At 56.8% G+C, this 16,068-nt stretch overlaps 1 protein-coding gene across 1 annotated transcript in view; it reads left to right on the top strand.

Annotated features, from left to right (window-relative positions):
- Positions 1-10,875, top strand: part of HCN4 (hyperpolarization activated cyclic nucleotide gated potassium channel 4) — a 41,702-nt gene extending 30,827 nt beyond the window's left edge. Inside the window, exons 3-8 of the mRNA XM_069595577.1 lie at positions 3,817-3,978; positions 6,011-6,229; positions 8,135-8,281; positions 8,379-8,619; positions 9,049-9,213; positions 9,330-10,875. Of these exons, the coding sequence (XP_069451678.1) occupies positions 3,817-3,978; positions 6,011-6,229; positions 8,135-8,281; positions 8,379-8,619; positions 9,049-9,213; positions 9,330-10,798 (2,403 nt within the window). The 3' untranslated portion in view covers positions 10,799-10,875. The remainder of the gene's footprint in view (positions 1-3,816; positions 3,979-6,010; positions 6,230-8,134; positions 8,282-8,378; positions 8,620-9,048; positions 9,214-9,329) is intronic.
- The last annotated feature ends 5,193 nt before the right edge of the window (positions 10,876-16,068 follow it).

Here is a 16,068-nt window from a genome sequence, read left to right as displayed (position 1 = left end):
TTCTCAACCCAGGGATCAAACCTGGGTCTCCTGCATTGCAGGCAGATTCCTTACTGTCTGAGCCACCAGAGAAGCCCAGAGTGGGGCCTTTTTCAAATGGCACTGTGTACCCTCATGGCACCTCTGACCCCTATCGTCCCCATCACTGTCTTCCTCACCTTCACCTTTGTCACTTAAGCACTTTCAGTTCCGGAGACCCTGCCACCTGTTCTGCACACTCATTGCTGAGATCATGATAAAGGCAAGATTAGACAGGGATCTGATCTTGGAAGAAAATTAGTTACAAAGAAAAGAAAAACAAGGATGATAGAAAAAGGAAAGACATTGCATTAAAATGTGCCAACCTTGATCTGGTCTTTAAGACCCAAAGTAAGACAGAGGAAGAAGCCATTATCATAGGCTGTAGAGTCTGGGATGTTTTTTAAAACTGGTCCAAGGCTTAAGTGTGCAGTATATGGTTCAGGCTATTAGCACAAGATACCACAGGCTGATGGGCTTAGACAACAAATATTTATTTTTCACAGTTCTGGAGGCAAAAAGGATATTAGAATGCTGTCGTAGTCAAGTTGTGGTAAGGGCCCACTTCCTGGTTCGTAGATAACCATCCTCTTTCTGTGTCCTCAGGCAGCCATATATTGTTTCATATGTCTCTTCTTAAAAAGGCACTAATTCCATTCATGGAGACCCTACCCTTATGACCAAATCGTCTCCCAAAGGCTCCACTTCCTAATACCATCACATTTGAGGCTTAGGGCTTCAATGTATGGATTTTGGAGAGAAAAACATTCAGTACATAAGAGCTGGAAATGAAGGAACTTAATAATAATGATTCTCTCCCACTCCACCTCCTATGTGTTTCTGTATGGCCCAGAGCACTTTCTTAGCCAGTTTAATTTCTTGAACAACCCTGAGAAGTGGGGGCAGATGTACAGCTTTATTGTAGTTGAGAGGAAGTTGAGTGGTGGTGGGAGGTGAGTACAGATGCTAGCCATCTCTGAGACTAGGTGATTCCATGTCACTCACCCTCCCCATCCCCCCAGAGCAGGGGAGCTGGTGTCACCCCTGTCAACCAAGACTGTGAAAGTTAGTGAGTCCAAGGTCATGGAGCTACTGAGTTTACCTAAGCAGGTACTGACGAGACATAAGTGGAATATTCCCTTGGAGCTGCAGCTGGGGCGCTGGTCCTCAGGAGCTGCCTGCCCTGCCCGGTCTCTAGTGCCCAGCTCTTCTTACACAGAGATGTGTCAGCTTAGCCAGGCAGCAGCATGCTGACAGCCCTGGGGCTGGATTATGGGCCCCAGCGGGGCTAGGCTGCTGGGCACACAGCTCTGTCTGCGGTATTACACTGTGTGCCAGGCTTCCAAGATGAAGCACCTGAGGTCCAGCTTGCAGTGTGGATCTGGCCATATCACTTGGTCACTTTGGGTTTGAATTGTAGGGCTTCCCTGGGGGCTCAGATGGTTAAGACTGTGCTTGCAATACAGGAGACCTGAGTTCAATCCCCTGTTTCAGGAAAATCCGCTGGAGAATGGAGTGGTAACTCGCTCCAATATTCTTGCTGGGGAAATCCCATGGACAGAGGAGTCTGGGGGGCTACAGTCCATGAGGTCACAAAAAGTCATACACAACTGAGCGACTAACACTTTCACTTTATTTACAAAATGGAGATACTAAAAACCACCCTTTCTGCCCTGGACCAGTCTAAGAATTTACTGGTAGCCCTGGGTTCCAATCTGCCTCTTCTGTTGCCACCATGACTGAGGGCAAGTCCCTTCACTTCTCTGAGCCTGGGTGTAAATGGGTTAACAACATCTTCAGCAAAGTGTTGCTGTGAGTTTGAAAGAGATGATGAATGAGGGACTGGGTGCCTCCCGGCAGGTACACTGTTACTGTCCCTCTGCCCCAGGGATGTAAGGGGTGACGGGACAAGCTAGAGCTGCCATCGTTCATGAAACTGTCCAAGGTCTGTTTTGTCTTTTCAGCTGGTACACCCAGAGTCATGCTACTAAGGGGCCCACAGGTGGGCACAACCCAGGGGGTGATGGACAAGACGTATTCATCTTTGGTTTTTCCAGACCAAGACCCAGGCTAAGCCCACATTTCAGAAGGGGAAACTAAGAGGCTTCCCTGGTAGCTCAGTGGTAAAGCATCCACCTGCCAATGCAGCAGACACAGGTTCGATCCCTGGTCTGGATCCCTCCACATGCTGTGGAGCCACCACGCCCGTGCACCACAGCCCCCGAGCCTGTGCCCTGCAGCGGCCGGAGCCCTTGCGCCTGGGGCCTGTGCTGCGCAAGGAGGGAAGCCGCTGCAGCAAGAAGCCCGAGCGCCGCAGCCCCGCTCGTCGCAACTAGAGGGAAAAGCCCCAGCAGCGAAGAGCCACCACAGCCGCAAATGACAGTAATGGTTTTAAAGAAAGAAAGCGAAACTGAGGTCTCAAGTGTCAGAATATCCTGCCACCAGCGATGGGGCTGTTACTAAAAGACCACTAGCCAGGGGCTGACATATCCAGAGTCTGTTTCTTGAGGTCTCAGTTTCCGCCATCTGAAATGGACTTGAGCTAGCTCTCTGTGGCACTTGACAAGTCTACAGTTTTTGCCCAAAGCCCCTCTCTCCAGGAAGGCTGTCTACCTGGGACTCATATGGAGGGACCAGAACTCTGGATGGGGACACCCCCAAAGTCTCCCAGGCCAGAGGCAAAGTCAGAACTTCCAGAAGCTTCCCTCTAGACTTGCTCCCACCTCTGTCCCCTCTCCATCCTGTCCAGGTTGACCCCTGCTGAAACTGGGCCAAGAGGCAGCTCTGGGAGGCGGGGATGGGGCAGGGGAGCTGGAATGTGCCTCTCAGGCCTGCCCAGCCACACTTCAGCCCCCCACTTTGGAGCCACAGGAATAGAGATAGATGGGTGGCCATCCACCTGGGGATGGCCTGGGGCCCCTCTAGGGGCTGAGGTGGGCTGGGGTTGAGGCTGCTGTATTTTATTAAACTGTACAGGAGAGCATTACTTCTCATACATATTAACTCATCAGAAGGATTAATTATTAACAACTTATCAATTAATAATGGTTTGCAATTTATTGAATACTTCCATACCTAGTACTAAGCACTTTATATGTATAATTTAATCTTTTTGACAACCCACTCAAAGTTAAGAAGTTATATTGCATTTTCCAGATGAGGCAAAAAGGATCAGAGAGGCTCAGGGACTTTCTCAAGGTCACACAGCTAGGAAGTGGGCAGGAGTGGGGTCTGGGATCAAGGACTGTGGGAACTTGGAGCCTGTGTGTCAATACCGCTCCCCCTCAGTTCCATGGCTGCCTTAGGCAGAGCCCGCTTTCCCTGGGGTCTACTGAGAGACTAGTGACGGCAAACACCATTTGCCTGGCCTGACCACACACGGTGGTCCCCTGAGAAGCCTCTGGCTGGCTGGCTCTTCTGCGTGTTGTCCTCAGAGCCCATGCGAGCTGAGGAAGCAGCTTCTCTGCCCACTTTGGGCCTCATGGACCCCGCAGGCCCTCCCTTCATGTGTCTGGCCTGGGCGGCTGGACGCCCCATGGGAGGTGCTCGGCATCCATGCGGATCTCAGATGGCATCCCTCTGGGGCCCCACCGCCTGCAGGCTGCTTCTCCTAGCGCCTGGCCTGATGCCTTCTCTCCTCGCCACGGCTGGGGCATGCACCAAGCTGGGCGCACCGCCCCATGTGTGCAGAGCAGTGGCGGGCTGCAAGCAGCTGCTGGATCTGCCAAGTCCGGGAGCAGGCCAGCCCCCCCAGCCCCGCAACTGCCCGGTGGGCCACTCTCTCCCCTCCGCCCGCAGATCTTCCACATGACCTACGACCTGGCGAGTGCCGTGGTGCGCATCGTCAACCTCATCGGCATGATGCTGCTGCTCTGCCACTGGGACGGCTGTCTGCAGTTCCTGGTGCCCATGCTGCAGGACTTCCCCGACGACTGCTGGGTGTCCATCAACAATATGGTGGTGAGCGCTGGCCCGGCTGTGGGGGGGACTGAGGACGGTGCCCCGGCCAGAGCAGGCCCCGTGTGGGGCCCTTGAGTCCCGGCATGTAGGACCTTCCACGGAGTGCTGGTTAGGGCGGCCCCCCCGCCTCCCTGCCTCTGCTTCTGCCACCTTACAGCCTCCACCGGGGGCCCCGACTGCACCAGGGAGACTAAGACCAGACCTCCCTCAGATTATACCAGGTGTGAGAAGGCCGGCCTGGTGGCTCCTGCCCTCTTACATGTCTGCTCCCAGGGGCAGAACAACCTTTAAAGGCCTAGGAAAGAGAAGCCGGGGAGGGGCACTGTGGGCAGCCCACACAGAACCCCAGATCCCACGTGGCTGCCACTTTCTGCTCCAGCAGCAGCCCAGGGCTGCCTTTCTGCCCCCTTGCCCTTTCTCACGCAACCTCCATTCCCTGCCCCACAGACGCACACTCTGGTCATGCATGGGGGTCCTGAGCAGAGAAAGCAGGATAGATGGAGCCTGATCTCCCTCCCCCTCCAACCCTGTGGGTGGGTGAGAGGAGCCATGGGGCAGGGTGAGCTCCAGGCAGGGTGGAGGATCCCCTGGATCTGTGAGCCTTTCTCTGGCTCTGGGAACCCTTGCCTTCTCCTCTCAATCCCAGTTAGTTTGGTTTGGTCTCTAGGGACCCCAGGGGTGGGAAAACTGGCTTTGAAAGAGGTGAAAGAGACCCTGAGGCATCTTTCAGCATCAAACAGGCCTTTACAAAACAGCCTTTTGATGAGCTAAGTGTAAATGAATTGGCCATATGGATTGAATTTCCAGGTCCCCAGAGGCTCAGCAGTAAGGCTGGAAGCCCTGGTTGGAGGCAAGTGGGGGCTGCCCCCCCAACCCTGTTCCCCAGGCCGGGAGCCCAGGGCCCCTCCACCCCTGAAGATCATCCCTGCAGACCTCCCACCCTTGTCTGAACTGAGAACCCCAAGACTAGCTCAGCTCTGTCCAGGATGGTCCAAGTGACCTTGAACTTGGCAGCTCCTGTGCCTTCCTCCGGGTGCTGGAAACAATCTTGGTGACCTCTTGGTGACCTCAGAAGTGCTTAGGGCTCTGGGCAAGAGTCTGGGGGGTCGCGTATGAGGGTTGATTTCCACGTCAATGCTAATGCACCCGCCTTGTGGGCAGAGAGCACTGGGAGGTGGGGTGTCACCACCTGGTGGCCCGCTCATTTGGGGCAGTTTACTCTGCTCCTTGTGTGGGTGACAGGCCCACACATGCACTAAATTTAGGAGGTGGCCCTTCCAAGGCCAGTGTCCCCACACTGAGCCTTCCTTGAGACACCGACTGGCTTTGCAGACAAAAATAGCCAGGAGCCTCGCTCCCTTTCTCTGTCCTCCCGCCCCCAGCATTGTGTGGGTTTCGGACCATTCACCTTTCGGGTGGGGGAGGGTAACTAGCGGCGCAGCCCTGCTGGATGCAGGCTGGGTTCACACAGGAGGCACCTTAGCGTGGCAGCTCTTTAACTTTGCTCACCCAAAATGAGGACAGCGCTTTTGGCTCAGTCTGCCCGAGCTTGTCCCCCCAAGGGAAGCATATCTGGTTTTATAATTGAGGTCAGTGGGGAAATGGGCTTCACTTGGCGGTAGCTTGGTTGGGGGGATGGAGCTGCTTCAGCAAGTGCAGGACAGCGGGGTGGCCCAGCCCAGAGCCCTGGCTACTGGGGAGACTCCAGGCTGCCCCAGGGGCTGAGATGTCAGCCAGGGGCTAGGCTGAGCCCATCCCTTTGCTGGGACTTCCGGTCTAAGCCCTGCCCTCCCTGCCTTGCCAGAGAATGGCCTAGGTGAGGGATTCACTTGGTCACCCCCGGCTGCCAGTGTGAGCCTCCTCACTCCTCAGCCAAGGTTTTCAGCTGACAGCAAGATTGGGAGCCTGGGCCCCAGCCGCTGGGAGTTAGGCTCGGGGGAGGGGTGTGGCTTTTCTAGGTGCTGGAGAGAAGGGCCTGCCTCTCCTTGGCCTACCCCTTTCCCCATCTGCCCACCTGTGCATCTGTCCTCAGAACAACTCCTGGGGAAAGCAGTACTCCTACGCCCTCTTCAAGGCCATGAGCCATATGCTGTGCATCGGGTATGGCCGGCAGGCCCCGGTGGGCATGTCGGACGTCTGGCTCACCATGCTCAGCATGATTGTGGGTGCCACCTGCTACGCCATGTTCATCGGCCATGCCACCGCCCTCATCCAGTCCCTGGACTCCTCCCGGCGCCAGTACCAGGAGAAGGTAGGGCGGAACGCTGGGGTCCACCCTGGGCTCCTTAGGAGAACCTGCCCGTCGCTCCTTCCCACAGGGAGCACAGGCTGATGGGCACCGGGCTTCTGTGGGTCCAGCCCCTTCTGATGGGGGCTCCCTGGGTGGGCGACGAGGGGAGGGGGGACTCCTCTTAGGTGACGCTCAGCTCCCAGCCTTTACACACTTCTAATGTCTTTTATCTGTACCCCTTTCCTCCTGCTGTAATGGGGGCCTGTGTCTCTTGCCTGAGGGCCCCTTTCCCACCTGGCCCCCTACGCCACATCTGCAGTCCCTTCAGGCCACCTCCTCTCCAGGGCCCTCCCATCAGCACTGACGCTTGCTCCATCTCTCCCTTCTTAAAAATGTCTGTCCATCCATCATCATTTGGCTTTGGCTGCTATCTTTTCTGCTCTCTGCCTCTTTCTCATGGACAAATTCCTAAAACAACCAATGCACCATCCAACCAACTTGCATTGTTTGTGGCTGCTGAATCTGCCCTTCTCTCAGCCTACTGAGTCTGAGGTCACCTCTGCCCTCTGTGTTGCTAAAGCCAGCGGGTCCTGTGGGGTCCTTGTCTTGCTTGGCCTCTGACAGTTATGACTCCCTGCTGGGCTTCGTACTTGTTTGCACGACCGCGTGCTCTCTGCCCTTTTCCCCACTCTCCTTGGCTGGCTCATCTTCTCAGTCATCCCACGCTGGGCGCCTGGTGGCGTGGGCCCAAATCTCTGCTTCTCTCTCTCCCCGCATCCCTACCCCATGTTCTGTGTCCGTCTCACTGCAGTGAGATGGTATAATCAGCCCCCAGCTCCTTCTTAAGCCCCGCACTACTTGATGCCTCTTTGGACCTCACCCTCATCATGTCCAAAATGAGAACAGTCTCCAGCCTTCTCTACTCCAAGCTCCCCTCTTGCCTGTCTTAGTGGATACAGTAGTGCAGACGCCCAGGCCAGAAACCGGGAGCCATCTTTGGTGCCTGGTAGCGGCTGCCCTGTCACCAGCTCCTTCTCCTTCATCCCCGCTGGCCCCCGCCTGGGTCACGGCACCTGGAAGAACCTGAGGGAACGTCACCTCCTTCTTGTCATCGCTCGGTCGCAGCTCTGTGTCCCCACCTCTTTGGAGTGCTAGTACATCCTATTTCTGATGGTTCCTCGGGTACAGGGACTTCCCTTACATCCCCCTGTGGGAACATCTGTTTTTTGCCTAATTGTGCCTTCTGTCCCAGCTATGCACCTGAGGATCCCTACTCTCCACCCACAATCCAGGGATGGCTGGAGCGGCACCCACCTATCACCCCTGGGGGCGGGGGGCAGGAGCGTTTCTCAGTTGGTTAAGTCCTGGGCACTTAGGTTCACAAATCTCTCGTCCCCAAACCTTTACTTAACATCCCTTCTCTACCCAGCCCCTCCTCCCTCCAGCTGGTAGACCCAGCTGGAGTTGCTCTTTAACCAAAGACTCAGCCTGACTGGAGGCCACTGGTTGGATACATGCCCCACCCGATGGGTCAGGCATCCTGCCTTCAGTCTCCAACCCCTCCAAACCTCTAACGCAGCCCATTCCGCTGCTCTGCCAGTTTGTTACAACTGCTGGGAAACAGCTCCTTCTCGAGTCTGTGAACGCGGCCACCCTGGTCCGCAGTGTGACACAGAGGAGACTGACCTTTAGAGGAATCATTGTCCTCAACATGGTGAAGACTGGATACTCTAGTGCCCCTCCTCTACCCCAAGTGGCTGAGAGTCAGGGCCACACCCATGCTGAGGCCCTCACTCTCAAAGGTCAGCCAAAAAGGCCCCCAGCAGCCATGCTGGCTCTGGTCACCAGCAGCCGAGACAGCGTGGTGCCAGCTGGGGCGGCCAGACCGGCTGGCCAGGCGGTGACACTGTCTCTCCTGGCGCTCAGTACAAGCAGGTGGAGCAGTACATGTCCTTCCACAAGCTCCCGCCTGACACCCGGCAGCGCATCCACGACTACTACGAGCACCGCTACCAGGGCAAGATGTTCGACGAGGAGAGCATCCTGGGCGAGCTCAGCGAGCCGCTGCGGGAGGTGAGCTCGGTGGCCCGGGAGGGGAGCCGGGCCTTCCTGCCGGGCGGTCTCCCTCACCTCCGCCTCCCTTTCTCAATTCACCCCATCTTGGGTGCAGGAGATCATCAACTTTAACTGCAGAAAGCTGGTGGCCTCCATGCCGCTGTTTGCCAACGCGGATCCCAACTTTGTGACTTCCATGCTTACCAAGCTGCGCTTCGAGGTCTTCCAGCCTGGGGACTACATCATCCGTGAAGGCACCATTGGCAAGAAGATGTACTTCATTCAGCACGGGGTGGTCAGCGTGCTCACCAAGGGCAACAAGGAGACCAAGCTGGCGGATGGCTCTTATTTTGGAGGTGAGGCAGCTAAGGGGTCCTGGGGGGACAGGGGAATGGGTTGGGGAGTCACCAAGGATGACACCACAGACCCTCACGCCTCTGCCTGGGAGTGGGTGTCTGTGAGGCTGGCACATGCTATCCGACCCTTTTCAACCCCATGGACTGTAGCCCGACAGGCTCCTCTGTCCATGATGGGGTTTTCTAGGCAAGAAAACTGGAGTGGGTTGCCCTTTCCTCATACAGGGGTGGTTCCAGAGATGGGAAAGTTAGTTTGGTACCCATTTGGTTGCAGGCTGGCATCCGAAGGGGTCACAGCCTGGGGATGGGGCCTTGTGAGCCTGTCAAGCTTCTGTCCCAGACAGCAGGGCCCAGGTCAGGGTGGGACGGGGTGGGGGTGGGGTTCTGTGCAATCGGCTGGGAGCCCCCTGACTCCTGATATCCTGGCAGAAATCTGCCTGCTGACGCGGGGCCGGCGCACAGCCAGCGTGAGGGCTGACACCTACTGCCGCCTCTACTCGCTGAGCGTGGACAACTTCAACGAGGTGTTGGAGGAGTACCCCATGATGCGGCGGGCCTTCGAGACGGTGGCGCTGGACCGCCTGGACCGCATCGGTGAGCGGCCTGCCTGGAGGGAGGCGGAGGCGGAGGCGGGGCGGGGCGGGGGCGGGGAACGGGCTTCTGTCTGCTCCCACCCCGGCCTAAGCGCCTGATCTCGTTCGGTGGTCCAGGCAAGAAGAACTCCATCCTCCTCCACAAAGTCCAGCACGACCTCAACTCAGGCGTCTTCAACTACCAGGAGAACGAGATCATCCAGCAGATCGTGCAGCACGACCGGGAGATGGCGCACTGCGCGCATCGCGTCCAGGCCGCCGCCTCCGCCACGCCGACACCCACGCCGGTCATCTGGACCCCGCTGATCCAGGCGCCGCTGCAGGCCGCCGCCGCCACCACCTCCGTGGCCATCGCCCTCACCCACCACCCGCGCCTGCCGGCCGCCATCTTCCGGCCTCCCCCGGGGCCCGGGCTCGGCGGCCTCGGGGCCGGGCAGACGCCCCGGCACCTGAAGCGGCTGCAGTCTCTGATCCCATCGGCGCTGGGCTCCGCCTCGCCCGCCAGCAGCCCGTCCCAGGTGGACACGCCATCTTCGTCCTCCTTTCACATCCAACAACTGGCTGGATTCTCCGCGCCGGCCGGCCTGAGCCCGCTCCTCCCCTCGTCCAGCTCCTCCCCGCCGCCAGGGGTCGGCGGCTCCTCCCCGGCGCCCACTCCTTCCACCGCCGCCGCGGCCGCCGCCACCGCCGGGTTCGGCCACTTCCACAAGGCGCTGGGGGGCTCCCTGTCCTCGTCCGACTCACCCCTGCTCACCCCGCTGCAGCCGGGCGCCCGCTCCCCGCAGACCAGCCAGCCGCCGCCCCCGCTGCCGGGGGCCCGGGGAGGCCTGGGACTCGCGGAGCCCTTCCTGCCGCCCCCGCCCTCGGCCAGGTCCCCGTCGTCCAGCCCCGGGCAGCTGGGCCAGCCTCCCGGGGAGCTGTCCCCCGGGCTGGCCGCCGGCCCGCCGAGCACGCCAGAGACACCCCCGCGGCAGCCTGAGCGGCTGTCCTTGGTGGCAGGGGCCTCAGGGGGGGCTTCTCCTGTCGCCTTCACCCCCCGAGGGGGGCCCAGCCCTCCTGGCCACAGCCCGGGCCCTCCAAGAACTTTCCCAAGTGCCCCGCCCCGGGCCTCCGGCTCCCACGGATCCCTGCTCCTGCCCCCTGCATCCAGCCCCCCGCCGCCCCAGGTCCCCCAGCGCCGGGGCACGCCACCCCTCACCCCCGGTCGCCTGACCCAGGACCTCAAGCTCATCTCAGCCTCTCAGCCGGCCCTCCCCCAGGACGGGGCGCAGACTCTCCGCAGAGCCTCCCCGCACTCCTCTGGGGAGTCGGTGGCAGCCTTCCCGCTCTTTCCCAGAGGCGGGGGCGGCAGCGGCGGCAGCGGGGGCAGCGGGGGCCTCGGTCTCCCCGGGAGGCCCTATGGTGCCGTCCCTGGCCAGCACGTCACTCTGCCTCGGAAGACATCCTCAGGTTCTCTGCCACCCCCTCTTTCTTTATTTGGGGCAAGAGCCACCTCTTCTGGGGGGCCCCCTCTGACTGCTGCTCCCCAGAGGGAACCTGGGGCCAGGTCTGAGCCGGTGCGCTCCAAACTGCCGTCCAACCTATGAGCTGCGTTCCCTCCCTCCTCCTCTCCTCTTTTTATTTCTTTTTCTCCCTTCTTTCTTCCTTCAGGTTTAACTGTGATTAGGAGATATACCAATAACAATAATAATTATCATTAAAAAATCCACACCAGAAAAACAAAAGAGCAGAAAATAACCAGGTATTCTTAGAGCTATAGATTTTTGGTCACTTGCTTTTATAGACTATTTTAATACTCAGCACTAGAGGGAGGGAGGGGGGAGGGGAGCAGGCAGGGCCCAAGTGTAAAAGCCAGAGGAAGGCAGGTGGGGTCTCTGGGGCTTGGCAGGGGTGGGGATGACCCATGTTTGGGATTCCTAGCGCAGATGGGTCATTGTATTCATTTTAGGGCAATAGCCACCACTAGGCCCTTAGCTGTGAACCTGGAGCCCCACTCTGCTGGGAGTCATCTCCGTTCCTCCAGGAAGGGCTGCCCATGAGTTTGTTCCTAGGGAGCCTCAGTTGCCTGAGTCCTGGGGACAAATGGGCCAGGGTCCAGAGTCTTGCATTTTTTTCTACTGCAAATTTAGCAAGATGTATATGTATATGTATGTAAGATGTGTATATGTATAGCTATGTAGCGCTCTGTAGAGCCATGTAGATAGCCACTCACACATGTGCACATGTGTGTGCAATCTAGTTTAACCCCATGTTGCCAGGACACCCAGGTCACCTTCCATCCGGTAACCTGCCTTGGCCCGCAGGCTGGGCACCACAGGCCCTGGGGGAAGTATCTTCTCCTGTCCTCAGGGAAGAAGACCCCAGGGCCTCTTGGCAGGCCTCCTCTCTCCCCATCTCTGGTCTCAAATTCAGCCCCAGCCCGACCTCCCCTCATGGAAGCAGAAGACTCCAGGCCATGCCTCTCCTACCCTGTAGGGCCTCAAGCACATCCCATCACCTCTGTGGTCCTCAGTTTTCCCAGCTGTAGAATGGGAGGGGAGGGAAGCTTCTATTTATTGAGTCTGCTCTGTGCCAAGCACTGGTTTAGCACTTTACACACATTAACTTCTTCAATTTTACAAATTGAAGGAGGTGTAGCTGCTTTGATTCTTCCCATTTCACAGACGAGGAAACCGAGTATTACTCATCGTTCCAGAATCGGATAATTGCAAGTGGCAGAGCTGGGACTGATCTGAGATTGTAATCTAGGCCTACCTTAGGCTAAAGCTGATGTTCCTTTCATTAGCAAATTGTGTTGAGAGGAGCTGAATTTGACACCATGCAGGGTATAGAGGGAAGAAACCATATTTTGGAGGTAATCAGACCTGGATTTCAATCCCAGACCTGCCACTTCTTAGCTGTGTGACTTGGAACAAGTTATCTGGGCTTTCTGTTAACCGTCTGTAAAATGGGAATGCTCGTGGTACCACCCCACAAGGACCTATGAGGGCCAGATGAGAACTGTAATACACGTGACATGCCCAGCCCAGCGCCTGGCACACACCATAGTAGGTGCTCAATAAATCATGTCTATTCTGCCCCCTCATGTGCCCAGCACCTTGCCCCAGTGAGCTCTGGTGAGATCCCAAGGAGCTTTGGCTGCTGTCTCCAGGACTTACAATCTCAGGACCCAGGAGGTAGCTGGAACTTTCTAAGGGTCTAAGGAAGGTGTGTGGCCAGTGGTGGGCTTGAGCCAGGCCTCCAGGTGTGGGAAAGTTAGAGGGAGGGAAGGAGGGAGCAGGGGGTCAGATGGGGTGCACAGTGGGGAAATGACTGAGGTGGATGTGGAGTTGTGGAGTCAGGGGCTTTGGGAAGAGATCCAGAAGCTATGGTCAGAAGGAAGCCTTATGTGACAGGCTAAGGGAACTGACTTGGATTCTGAAGGCAACCAGGAGCCAGAGCAGGTCCAAAGTGGAGGCCATTGTGAAAACAGCTCAGAGGCATGGTTAGTGGTATATCCACTGCCTAAAGCGGGGGAAGAGGTTCGGCTGCCAAGACCTGAATAATGAGAGGGGCTGGTGTTGCCTTGTCCATCCGGAACACTCCTCCACATTCTTAAGGCAGAATGTTGGCGAGATCAGGCTTTGTCCTGGAATGTGGACAAAATTTCTCTATAGATGGGTCACGGGGTGTGAGGCAATAATCCAGGAAAGGAAAGGGGGAAGGATCCTGGGTCTTCGGAAGAGCCACTTGGCCTTGGTCTCTGCTGGGCAGAAGAAGGCCCCTTGAATTTTCAGGGCTGCACATAGCAGCACCTTCTGTAAGTGCTGCTCATAGAAGTCTGGCACCTACCTATGCCCCACAAGGAGGGCAGGACTGGATCCAAACTCGGTCTAGACCTGGAGGTGGCAGGGGGTGGGGAGGAGGGAGGGGTAAGGGAAGGGGTAGGGTGGGGGGTGTAGGGCCATGAGTAGTGAGGACCCTCCCTGCCACCAGGACTTGGTCTCACCACCCTCCACATACACACAGGGGCACAGATACACACGCAGTTTATGAAAGCTCCGACTCAGCCCAGCCACTCCAGAGACTGGGAAAGCCAGGTCTGGTCCATCCTCCATCTCTCACAAGCAATTTTCAAATCTTCCACTTTTAAAACAGAAAACGGTAAATGCACCGAGTTGTATATTTTATTTAAATAAAAAAATTCCAGCAGATGCTGCCTTCTTCTAGGGGCAAGGGATGGGGGGTGCAGCGTGGATCCTGAAGCCTCAGGAGCCTGGCCGTGGAGAGCAGTGGGACATTGTCCCTAGAGCAAGGTGTGCTTGTGCGCACAAGACTGTGCCCCCAAGAGCAGGGGGTGGGGAGCAGAGCTGTGAGAGTGTGAGGTCTGGCTGTGGACAGAAGTGTGCACTGTTTGTGGGCTGGTGAGAGAGAAAGCGTGTGTCCTTGGCTGGTGTAGGCGTGAGACCCTGACTGAGGTCCTTCCCAGCCCAGCTGTGGGGGCTGCAGAGTCCCTGGGACTCCTTGGTGCTGCCTGGAGAAGGATGGTCAGTGCGCACAGGGACTCCACTGAGATCCTGAAGACGGAGATGCCATCTCAGCCTGATCAGATGGGTCACAGAAGGTTACCAGGCTGGGGGAGGGTGTCATGGCTAGGGCAGAAGGTTGCGTGTTAGCGTAGCCAAGGAGGCAACACAGCTGCTGGGCCCTTGCGGGAGCTGGGGAACCAGAGAGGCCTCACTGTAAGGGGGTGTGACCTGGTGCTCCCGACTGCGGGCACCGGAGGGGGCGCCTGACTCCAGACCCTTTGAGAAGACCCTCAGGGCTGCTTCCTCCACCCCTAGCCGAAGAGGGTCCCAAGGGCCCTCAGAGTTGTGCCTTGCAGTGTAGGAGAGAGGCAGCGATCTGAGTCTGGAAAGCAAATTCCCCAGGGCTGCACTGTGGTGGCGGAGGATTGCCGTGTTGCCCGCGCTCCAGAGGGGAAAGTCCTCAGAAAAGGGCAGGGAATCCGTCCCCATCCCCATCAGTGATTGCCTAGTAGATGCTGTTGCTATGGTAACTGGCCTGGGAGTCCCGTTGCTAAGGAGGCAGCTGCAGCAGGCCCTGTGTCCCCATGACAACTGCCCCCTGCGGCCCAGGAGGCCATGGGTCCTCAGGGGCCCACCAGGAGGGCAGGGCAAAATGCAGGCCTGGCATCTGGGGCTATGGTGAGGCCTTTGCAGACAGACAGCCACTGGGGGGTGGGACAGATTAGCTACACACCCAGCCAACTTGCAAGGGGTAGAGCCAGGATACTTGCCTCCACTCAGCCCCTCGAGGATCCACCACAGGCTTGCACTGGGCCTTGCTTCTCCACCGGGGGCTGGAGCAATATGAGTCACTATCTTCTCTGTTCCCTGACTACAAAAGGTCACTTAGTAAGCACCTACTGTATGCTGGGCACTTGGTGCTTTCCTGTTCTCTCATTCCATCCTCAAAAATATACTAAGGGAGGGCCTCAATACAGTGAGTCCAGGGGCTCAAAGAGGGAACCTGCCTAGACCAGTTGGCTAGAATGTGAAGGGGCCAGGGTGCACACTTGGGGTCTGGAGACTCAAACCTGATCACTCCCATTGGTGGCATGTACCAAGGGCTGAGTGTCAGGAGCAGTGTGTCCATGCAGGCAAGAAGAGGTGCACAGTCTGTAGAAAATTTTTAAAACCGAATATAAATGACTAAATGTGGTTTGCTTTCTCTTACCTTTCACCATCTCCAGCTAGCAGCAATTCTGAACAGTCAGTAATGATACACTTCTCCCCACCAGGGCAGTTAGCCAGCCCCTCCTCGAAATGCCACTGAACCCCCTGCTTCGACTCCAGCGGACACCTGCTGTGCTTACAGCTGCCAGTTGCCCAAAGACACTCTCTGCCCTAGTGGGGTTAAACCAGACTGGGATTTAAAAAAAAAAAAAAAACATTTAAAAAATTGAATAAAATCCCTCCTTGACTCCGAGTCTCTTCCCAGCTGCTGCTCCTCATCTGTCAGCCAAACTTCTTGAGAGCTGTCTGGACGCCCCACCGTCATCTCCCTTCCTCTGAGTCAGAGCCTCCTCCACAGCGATCTGGCCCCAGCCGCTTCTGCACAGAACACAGTGTAGACGAGGTCCTCCCCGGTCCCCTGGTAAACCTAGGGTGGCTCTCCGCCAGTTTTGTCCTGCTGCCCAGCCCACCCCAGCTTTTAGGACCTGCTTTCCTCTCACTGCTCTTTCTGTTCAGCCTCAGAAGAAAGAGCTCTCCTTTCTCCCCAGGCTCAGTGCTTTGGGCCCCTGGCCATCTCCTCTCTGCCCACTTGCTTCCTGGAAGCCTCGCCGTACTCATGGCTTCCCCTCAATTCAATCCCTCCCACATGGCTCCTTAAACTTTTCTGGCCAACCATGGTCCTTTCATTGCTTCTTGAGTTCGCAGTTTCCAGTGCATCCGCAGTGAGTTTCCTCCAATCCCGGCCCTCCCCCTGATGTGGCATTTTCAATTTTCTCTCGAGGGTGGAATATTTCATAACACAGAGAAGAAGATATAACCATAACAAATACCTAATATTGAAAATGTGATAAGTAGCCATACACCAATCACTTGGTTTTAAAAAATAGAACATAAGGCATACCTTTGGAAGCATCTGCTGGTCCCCAACTGTATCCCTGTCTTGCTCTCCAAGATAAACCACTCAGATGAACTTTAGTCATCCCGTTGCCATTCATGATACTGTTTTTTACTGCAGAAATAAAATGTCTCTAAACAGTGTGCTCAGTTCTGTACCAAGACGGAAGGGTGGGGACTGGAACTAGTGGTCTTTGTGGGGAGGAGGGTTTCATCAATAATATTGTTTGGAATCGCTGATGCAT

The sequence above is a fragment of the Ovis canadensis genome, chromosome 7 (assembly GCF_042477335.2).
Source record: "Ovis canadensis isolate MfBH-ARS-UI-01 breed Bighorn chromosome 7, ARS-UI_OviCan_v2, whole genome shotgun sequence".
NCBI classification, from domain to species: domain Eukaryota; kingdom Metazoa; phylum Chordata; class Mammalia; order Artiodactyla; family Bovidae; genus Ovis; species Ovis canadensis.
This window is presented reverse-complemented; position numbering and strand designations above follow the sequence as displayed.